The sequence below is a fragment of the Vidua chalybeata genome, chromosome 26 (genome assembly GCF_026979565.1).
Source record: "Vidua chalybeata isolate OUT-0048 chromosome 26, bVidCha1 merged haplotype, whole genome shotgun sequence".
Lineage (NCBI taxonomy): Eukaryota > Metazoa > Chordata > Aves > Passeriformes > Viduidae > Vidua > Vidua chalybeata.
This window is the reverse complement of record NC_071555.1, coordinates 453,386-463,343: the sequence shown is the minus strand read 5'-3', so window position 1 is coordinate 463,343 and position 9,958 is coordinate 453,386. Positions and strand designations below refer to the sequence as shown.

General features: G+C 45.6%; 1 protein-coding gene across 1 annotated transcript; it reads right to left on the bottom strand.

Moving 5' to 3' along the window:
* Nucleotides 1–256: 256 nt before the first annotated feature.
* LOC128800365 (keratin, type I cytoskeletal 19) lies at nucleotides 257–5,226 on the bottom strand. Its single transcript, XM_053965472.1, has 8 exons — nucleotides 4,714–5,226; nucleotides 3,259–3,341; nucleotides 2,787–2,943; nucleotides 2,370–2,531; nucleotides 2,111–2,236; nucleotides 1,774–1,994; nucleotides 1,019–1,047; nucleotides 257–522 (listed from the first exon to the last, which is right to left on the bottom strand). The coding sequence occupies exons 1-8, from the start codon at nucleotides 5,152–5,154 to the stop codon at nucleotides 503–505; spliced, it is 1,239 nt and encodes a 412-aa protein (XP_053821447.1). The 5' UTR covers nucleotides 5,155–5,226; the 3' UTR covers nucleotides 257–502.
* Nucleotides 5,227–9,958: the final 4,732 nt, after the last annotated feature.

The following is a 9,958-nucleotide window of genomic DNA, read 5'->3' as shown; positions in this document are numbered from 1 at the left end:
ACTTCCCATCCCACTGCCCCTGCTCTGCAGAGTGCACAGCATCGTACTGAGAAACCCAGGTCACTCTTGTGTCCCCCTCCGAGGGGCTGGGGATGCCACTGCCTCTGTATGCCAAGCTCCTCCCAGCAAGAGGAGCCAGCAAGAATCAGGATGAAGCCCAGGCTCCCCACACTGAGAGCACTCTCAGGGAGGTTGGCTGGCTAATTCCTGCCTGAGTAAAGCCAAACTTCAGTGAATTTTCACAAAGAAGCAAAGATTGCAAGAATATCATCTTTATTTGAGTAGATGCAGCGATTCAATACATGCAAAACCTAGCACTAATTGTAAAGCTAACCCAATTCGCATCTTAATCATCACTAAGTGACTTAATCTGCCTAAACTTTGTGTGGCCAAGAACCTTCTGTGCTTCAACAGTCATTTCCAGCAGTTCAGAGTGATTTCTCCATCTCAATCCACATGTGTTATCTGCTTTTTCTGTTTGCAGATGACCTTTGAAGGACCTTCAGTGCTTGTCTCTTTTGTCTGCAGTAACATGGAGAGAAAGAACAGCAATTATTTAAGCCCAGCTCACACAGACCACTCTGTGAGGGGCGCTGAGCTTGGCTGGGGCCTCTTCTCTCATTCCCTTCTCTCAGAACTTTTCCTCTCCATCGCCTGGATTTGACTCATCCCTTTTATGACACTGCTGACCTCTAACAGCTCAAGGCAGGTTTTACTGGCATGTTCCTGCAATTCCCCCGAGCTGGCCAAGCTTCAGTTCCCGTGTCCTTTCATCTGGGGAAATGATTAATTGTTTTGTGCTTTACTTAGCCTTTACTGTAGCAGAGTCTGAGATGTTTTTCTGATATCTGACATATATTAATTGCTGAAATTTGTTCCATTCTAACTAGAGACACCATTTGCTACTTTTTTTTTTTCGGTGACAAATTATGCAGACACCAGTTTCTAGAACAGACACAACTACCAGTTATGTGGTTGTAGAAAATAAAACTTCTTCTGAAAGAGAAAGAATTCTTACCGGCAGTTCCTGAAAGGGAGCCAAACATCCTGTGGAATAAAGAGAACAATTAAAAGGAGAGTTAATACATCAAATGCTGCATGAGATGAGGATGGATGAAAGCAAATTGTCTATCAATCAGGTACACTGTGTGCAGTCAGGGAAGAGATGCCCATCTCCCTGCCCTCCTTCTCAGCAAAGGACAGGGAGCTGTGGTAGGAAATATATTTTTAAACTGCATGGGAAAAGACATTATGGAGAAGAAGTAACAGAGGAAACAAAAACCTTTCAACCCTGCATAATTTTTTTCCTCCTTGAGGAAGATTGTGAGATGAGATTGAGCTGTGCTCCCATGTGGGAATCACTCAGTGACTGCCTTCACTTCTCTTCCCAGTATTTCCTCCCACACCGATTCCTGTTGGGTAAGAGTTCTCCACCTGGTAACAGGGAGTTTATGGGAATTTGGTATTAATTTTTATATTCTGTAAAACATTATTAACTGCACTTTTCCTGACTGTGATGTAGCTGATCACTTCAACTGTTAGTTGCAATTAATCTACTGTGCTGAGTGTCAGTTCCCCTTCCTCTTTGGAATCTCTTTGAGGTCGCACTTCATGTAAATGGCAACTGTAACATGTCTAGCTCCACCATGGTTCAGAAAAATTAGTTTGTTAAAAATTGTAGAACTCCAGGAGCATTTAATTGTGTTTACCAAGGTGCTGTGGCAAATGAGCACCATGACGTGGTCAGACTTAGGCTGAGCAAAAGGTTCTTACTGGGACTCCTGGCCTTCCAGGAGCTGTCGGTACGTAGCGATCTCTTGCTCCAGCCGAGTCTTGATATCCATGAGGATCTTGTACTCGGTGTTCTGGCGCTCCATGTCAGCTCGGAGCTCAGCCAGCTGTGCCTCGATGCTGCCAACCAGCCCCTGGATCTGTGCCAGCTGCGCGCCATAACGCGCTTCCGTGTCGGCCAAGGTGCCTTCCAGCGCCGCTTTCTGTCAGGGCAAACCACAGACAGGAGAGGTTGCTGCCAGTGCAGGACTCCGTGTAGGGAAGGAAATGTGGGTCCTTTTCAGTGAGGGGTTGTCAGGCAGTGCAAATTCTGACATACCATGCTGAGCTGGGACTGCAGCTCGATCTCCAGCCCTTGCAGGGTGCGTCTGAGGTCAGTGACCTCGGACTTGCTGCTCTGCAGTTGTTCGGTGTTAACAGCGACCTCACGGTTCAGCTCTTCAGTCTGAGACAGGGAAAACCGTACGTGAGAAATGTGGGGGGCGTAAGGCCGGCACAGCATTTTTCTGTGTGTTTTTATAGTCATTTCTGTCATGGATTTTTTTGGTTAGTGTTTGTACAATACAGAGGGGCTTTACCTTGCTGTGGAACCAGGCCTCAGCATCCTTCCTGTTCTTCTCAGCCATGTGTTCATACTGGTCCCTCATATCTGCCAGGATCTTGGACAGGTCAATGCCTGGAGCAGAGTCCAGTTCAACGCTGACTTGACCGGCTACTTGCCCTCTCAGGGTACTCAGCTCCTGTGGGGAAAGGCAGAGGAGACAAAAGTGGGTACAATTGTAAACTGTAGCCAAATTGTAAAACATTATGAACCTTCTGTCCTTTCTTCAAGGGCTAAGGCTGACTGAATCCCCTGAGATACTGGCAGGAGGGATCCCAGTCTACACAGGAATCTTTTCCTCTCTGTTGGAGAGCCCAGGGCAATCCTGAGGGACTCCACATCTCCGCAGGCTGTTTTTCTAGTGCCACTTTCAAATGTGTTTCTTGGGGCTTACCTCCTCATGGTTTTTCTTTAGGTAGGCCAGTTCCTCCTTTAATCCTTCAATCTGCAGCTCCAGGTCGGCTCTGGACAGGGTCAGCTCATCCAGGACACGGCGCAGGCCGTTGATGTCGGCCTCCACGCTCATGCGCAGACCTTGCTCAGTCTCAAACCTTAAAAAAGCAAAATGAACCCATTCAGGTTCACTGATTACCCAGCCCACAAGAAACACAGTATGAATCTATCTGGGTTTGTAGGATTTATGGTGTAGCAAATGTCATCAAGCATTAAACCTTTCTCCCCATATTCCACATCATGCAAAATTTTCAGTGGTGCTCTCAGCAAGGACATGAAGGGTTGAACTGCAAGCACAGGATCAAACCAATATTCAGACAGGGGTTTTAGGGGCATTCCATTCCTGTTTCATTGCCCTTTGGCTCGACAAGGATTTTGTCTACTCATGAGATCTTCTCCCTCTTAGAAATTACTTGGTTTTGAAGTCATCGGCAGCCAGCCTGGCATTGTCAATCTGCAGCACAATCCTGGCGTTATCAATGGTGGCATCAAGGATCTGCAAACAATGAGAGCTCATTACTGAGGCTGAAACAACTGTTATCAGCTTCCCTGCTGTGCAGATAAGAGTGAAGAGTCTATTTCATCTGTAGCTACAGAAAATAGAGACATAGGGCAGGATCAATGATCTACAGCAAACACATCACACAGATTTATCACATACTTCTGCCAGGATTCTGTTTTGGACACATCCTCGTGTCTGGTGTATGAAGTGGCTTTATGCTGAAGTTCCACAGTGAGACAAAACTACATGCTGGCTGAGAGGGAGAGAACTTTGAGAGACCATCTTTGATCACATTTTTATTTCCTAGAAACCCAGGATAGTGTTTATTGATTATTTTAATACGTGAGGAAAGCCTCTGAAGGAAATTTTATTTAGAAGGAATCTCTGTTCAGTTTTACCTGGAAAGCACGTATTCTATGCCTGCCACTTCTAAAACTCAAAAGGTCATCCACAAATCAGCTGTATGGTTTCCCACCCCTAACTAAGGGGAGCAAAAGAAAGAAGGGAAAAGAATACTGGCAGGAGGAAATCCCATTGCCAGTTCTGCCATCAGCAGAGCTCAGATTTTGAATCAGGAGCAAATGTGGATAGGTTGTAGCAAGGAGAAGCAACCTGTGTGGGAGCGGTCATGAACTCCAGGCTGAACTCAGAAAACCAAACCTCAAGTTTTCTTTCTTTTATTTACATAGTTAATCAGCTACTCCCTGTGTTATGCAGGGTGTGTATCACCTCAGCAATCTGTTATCAGGTACCCATGGGCTCTTGGGGCAAATCCTGCATTTATATATGGGATTGATTACTTCATATCTGCTGTTTCCTTTTTTCCTAAGCCAAATGTTTCAGTTCACTTAATTCCAAGGCTAAGTATGGGAAATGTGAAAAAGAAATTACTCTAAACCCGTTTTTATTTTCATTGTTAAAGCAGTATGTCTGGGCCTCTGAGGGTTTTCAAGCTCTGTGGCAGGTGAGAGGTTGCAGAGACCAGCAGGTTGCTGTCACTGCTTGGCTGTCATTACATATTAGTTTATATAGGGTCGTACATACATTAACTGGTCATATGTGTGTGCATGAGCAGCATGTGTATAAACATATGCTTTGTTAAAAGCAAACGTTATCAGACTTCAGTACTCGGCCATCCCCCAGTGACTGGTTTTTACCTCCCCTTGGCTAGCATTTAGAAAAGTAGATAATTCCATATTGACATTTACTTTATCCTCCCACCCATTCCTTGCACTTACATCTCATCTCCCTCTCCTTCCCAGGACCTGCAATGCTTTGTAGGGGTTCCCTAAGGAACTTTTTGAGTTTTTATGCTTCCTTTGTAAGTGGAAATCTAAGATGACTTTTGATAAATATTAACACCTACCTTGTCTCGAAGGTCTTCAATAGTCTTGAAATAAGGACTGTAGTCCCGAGCTGGGCTTGGTCCTTGTTTTTGGTACCAGTTTCGGATTTTGGTTTCAAGGTCAGAGTTTGCCTCTTCGAGCGCACGCACTTTCTCCAGGTAGGAGGCCAGGCGATCGTTCAGGCTTTGCATGGTTGCCTTTTCATTTCCCGAGAGGAGGCCATCGCCGCCCAGGCCACCCGCATAGCTAAAGCCGCTGCTGAAGCTGCCTCCACCATAGCCACTGCCCAGGCCGCTTCCCAGGCCAGAGGAGACGAACCTGGCAGAGGACACGGACACACCTCTGCCACCAGAGCCCCCGTGGATGCTGGGGGCCCTGAAGCTGCCACCGAAGCGGAGGGAGGAGGCGCCGGGCCCCCCCACCACAGAGGAGCTGGTTTGCCTGAAGCTGTAACTGGCCATGGGGAGGAAGAGCAAGGACCCAACCTAAGCTGCACCTCAGTGATTCGTGATCCCGAGGCAGGAGAGTGCCCTGCTCCCCCACCGCACCGCTTTTATGCCGGTGACAATGGGAGTTGTCTCCAGAATGTGTTATCTGAGACCCATGGAATTTATCAGCCCTAAGCCTTCTGCCAACACGGCGGTTCCCCGTATTGGTCAGTGGCTGTGGAGTGGGCTGTTTCCTTCCCCAGTACCTCCACACGCGGGAGGCGATCCCCTCCCCCGGACCGCTGCCGCTTGAAGCAAAAGGTGGGATTTGGAGGAGGCGGCTCCCTACCGAGGGAAGCGTTCCTAAACCGGGTTAGAGTTTACCTACGTGGAAACAAGGGGTTAGGAGCGCACCCACTGCAGCCAACGCCGCGGTCAGAGCGGAGTCACACAAAGCCTTGTTTTAACAGAGTGATTCAGCCTGATAACAGAGCTTGTAAGGAGTCCAAATGGTGAACAATGTGTGTGGACCTCCACGTTCCCACCCCTCTGTTTCCCTCATTACCCTTGTGAAAATGTCTTCTTTCAGAAAGGAAGTTTTCACTCTTTCTGTCTTTACTCTCGGTTCCATTTGGGCTAACAGAGAATGTGCTGTGTCTGAGAGTCTGGTTTTCTACAAATACAAGAATCCTCCATGGCTGTACCTGTATTAGAGAAAAGCAGTGACATCCCTGAGTACCTGGGGAGTGAGCAGAAACAAGTGTCTGATTACACACTGAGTCCTTTGATTGCTACTGAAAGAGAGAAGCAAAGAGGAGAAACAGAATCACTTAGTCTTCTGGTCTTTGAGAGTCATGAAAATGTTATTTCTAAAATTTTCAGGTCCTCTATTATCCAAGACAGATTTTCAAAAACTTTTATTACTGTGAGCTCTTCCCTGAACATCCCTAACACACATGGGGATACTCAGAGCTTTCCTTCCATTCTCTTTCTTTCTCATTCCCTCCGAATTCTGTGGAACTTCTCAGAAGTGTTTTGGAGGAAGGAAGTTCTGGCCTGGCAGCACTTGCAGCTCCTGGGAGCAGACAGGCCTTTCTATACCCATGAAAAATGCTCCAGGTGTTTCAGGCTACACAATGAGCTGCACTCTCTGTGTACAGAGGTGTCAAACTGCGGGGCAAATTCAGGGAGGGAAAGAGCAAACAGCAAATGGGCGGCCAGCCAAGGCACCTGTATCACCAGGTAATGAGGAGGCTGTATCAGAAGGAGGAATTCTGCAGTACTCAGGTGTGGGATATATCACTGGATACACACAGGATATGTACCACGCTTCAGCCCCGGGACACCACAGCAGAGCTCTTCCCTCTCTGTGCAGACTTTGCCTTCCACAGCTCTCCATCCTGCACTGCAGGGCTGTGCAGCCTTTCCTCACAGGCCCAGGGATGCTCCTGCTGCCAGAGACACGCCAGTTCCTTCTGGAGACCTGAATGTCCTGTTCAGCCCTGGGTGGGACAAACCTGCCCAGCCAGTAACTGCTCCAAGGGCTGTGAACAGATGAAATAGTGGTGTCAGGAGGTGATGAGAGAAAGCAACTGGAGAACAGTTATTTTTTTGTTAGATATTAAAGTCCATAGTTAGAGTGTAAAGAGCACCAGTGCATGTGCTTTTCTTCACTGAGCAGAAAAGCAAGAAGCTGAGAGGACAATAAATACCAGCATGTTCTGTTTGAGATCTATCTCCTGGTGCAAGGAGTGATGAACATCTGTCCCTCCAGGTACTCCTTCAGCATTCCCTGGATTCCCATATCAGGACCTCAGTGCAGTGTATTTTTGGGTTTTGCATAATAAAAAGCTCATCTGTGATGCTGCATAATATTTTATGATCCAGCTCATGAAAATTGGGATCTGGAAGGCTTCTGGATGCCCTCTGCAATATCTTGAGTAAAAGCATCAATCACAATATATTACACTGTCAGAATATTGATCTGGTACTGCAGGCAGGTTTGGGTTTGCATGGGCTTACAGGGAAGAATCTCCCAAAGAATGAATTTCAATTCTTAGTGGCAGTTTGGCAGTACAGCTGAAATGTCAGGAAGAAGAAAGGCTTGGAACACACAGTCAAATGGATTACTCTGATTTATAACACCAAATACAGCATAAGCCTCTAGTACCAAATCAATCCCTCACATGGCATTTTTGCTAAAACTTAATTCTAAATATTTAAACTTTTCATTTCAGTTTTACCTTAATGGTTGCATGTGTTTGTTTTGGTAGGGACTCCTTAAGGTGAGAATGTATATTTAAATGCTTGCAAAAGCCTTCAGTATGGCAAGCTGAAGAAGGTGCTGTTAGCATTCAGTGTAAGTCTCTTTTTCTCCCAGTACTATCGACCTAATTTATGGTAGGGTCAGCTTTTTCCCAATAAGGAATGGTCAGCACAGGGAATTTCCCTTATCTGCACCTTATCAGAGGGGAAGGGAGACACATTTTTTCAAGCAGAGTCATCCAGACACACCCAAGCTCCTGGCTAAGACCTGGATCTGCTTTACTTTTATCTTCTCTGCTTTGCCAGTCACTGCTGCTTTATAAAACCATTCATATTATTTCAGGGTAGCTTTATTAATTGTCCTGTAAACCCTTTTTTTCCTTGCCCTTGAGGACATTGGTATATCCTCCTCTCTTTTCACATCCTGCTGAATTTGCTTCCAGGGATAGCTAATGCAGTTACACTTTAATGAACCTACTGAACATTTTAAGCAACTGTGTTGGTGCCTGCAGTTCCATGGATGCATCTATGGGTAAATGAGCAAAGCCAATTTATTATTCCGGATTTACCTTTTCAATTTTAACTGTTTGTCCCTTTTGGTAATTCTTCCTTTCTGTCTTTGCTTCCATCAATGAAAATGTGCTGCTTTTTCACGTGCATATTTTGAGTCTCCATCTCTTCTCTTGCTCATATGAACTTTTTCCACCCTCCCCACCGATCGTGTCACGGGCCCTCTTAAGAACACAGCTTGGGATGTTTTTCTCCCCTTTTGAAGACCAGAGACATGAAGTATTTGCAGGTCATTAATTCAAGCACAAAATTTTCTATTTTTTCTTTTAAACTTCCTTGTGGGAAGAACTAGTGACAACAAGCTCTGATTTGCAGCTGGTAGCAAGGTAACTGCAGTTATGGTTTGCCCAAGATACAATTCTCAGCTGTTTGGCTTTTACAGCCCATCATATTTTTTTTTTTTAAACCTTTAAAACCTGGCATTGCCATATATTCCCTGAATGTGCCAATAGATTGTGAGACAAGAATGCTGCTGTGCTGAAGAGGCAGGTCCCAGCACATGCACACACAGCTGTGTGTGGCTGGAGAAGAGGTTTGGGAAGAGCAGAGCAACACTGGGAATTTGCTCAAAATTACTGTTTTTGCAAAGCAGAGGGATTGTGGTGAAGGGAATGTGTAGTTTCTGCACTGAAAGAGGTGAGAAACAAGGTTGTGTAAGGGTTTTGTGTTAACAGAAATTGTGAGAGTAAGACACAGGACAAGACACTTCTGTCCAGGGCTCTGGTTTGTTCATAGCAGGACAGAAATGATGGATCAATGATTTGAGCTGAACTGGAATCATTCCTGCCCAAGCTGCAGTGCTCTTGGGGCACAGAATTTAATTTCTCAATGATTGCCATTTATAGAACATTTAAACAGATTGGTATGAGGAAAATAAATAAAAGATCCTCCTGAAGAGCTCAAGCACTTTAACTGGGAGCAGTGTAAATACTTCGCAAATCCTTGAAACTGGCTGTGGTGTGGAAATGCTTCATTATTGTCCTTGTTTCCCTAGAAACATAACTAGCTTTAAACTCCTGACTCCTCCATCATTCCAGAACTCTAACGATAAAGCAAATCAGGGAGTAAAGTACCTGAGACAGGAAAAGAAACCAAATTTTCTTATAATGTGATTTAAAATTGTGTGGGAAGAAAGGCTCAGTTGGGGCACCAAGCCCTAGGGAGTGCAAGTCAACTCACTGGATGTGTTTTCACACTTCCTTTAACCTGTTATCTGGCTGGTAAATCTCAGCAAGGTATGATTGGGCTGGAAACTATTATTTGAGAGTCAAACATCCAACTGACAGGAGGATGTGTTCCAAAAGTCAGGTTTCTGCAGGCAGCAGCAAAGGCAGCGCAGGGGCCTCTGCCAAAGCCCAAGGGACTGAACCTGTCCCAGGCTCGGGAGCGGTGGCTGTTGGACACTTGCCATGGCCTCTGCACGCTGCACTGAGGGAGCAGGCCTGGGGCTATCCACAGGGATCTTCCCATACACCCCATGGAAAATTCCTGCTCAAAAATAAACCCTAGACTTGGGAGGGACACAGGGTAGATGGGGCTCATAGCCCAGAGCTGAGCTGTTTTATTCTGTTCCCATCAGTAAAGCATTTGTATGTCTACTATTTATATCTATGTGCTCATATATTTACATGCATATACTTGTATTTATAGACTTGTATATTATTATTTCTCTTGTTAATTTTGTAAGAATATATTCTGATCATAGAGGTAAGCCACAGCTTCCAGTAAGGGCAAAGATTTGACTGTGCAAGCTTTAAACATTAGTCTAAACATTAGTTCTGGATCTAATTAGAAAACAAGGAGCTCCCTTAGTACCCTCCTGGTGGATCTTTGTATTTGGGTTTTCCTGATCCTACTGGTGGCTTCATACTCAGTTTTTCTTGACAGGAATTCTCAGAGCCTGAACATCTCTGGTTGGGCTCAGTGAGAAAATCCAACTGTTGCTCTGTGAGGGCAAGCCCTGCAGCCTCTGTTTGTGGAGCTGCTGCCAGGGAGGCGTTTT

What these genes read in the sequence shown, in the direction of transcription:
- LOC128800365 (XM_053965472.1), bottom strand. Translation starts at nt 5,154, where the DNA reads ATGGCCAGTTACAGCTTCAGGCAAACCAGCTCCTCTGTGGTGGGGGGG. An exon ending in TTGAAGACCTTCGAGACAAG is followed by an intron (nt 3,342 to 4,713) that starts GTAGGTGTTAAT and finishes CATTGTTTGCAG; the next exon opens with ATCCTTGATGCCACCATTGA. An exon ending in CTCCCTTTCAGGAACTGCCG is followed by an intron (nt 523 to 1,018) that starts GTAAGAATTCTT and finishes ATGTTACTGCAG; the next exon opens with ACAAAAGAGACAAGCACTGA.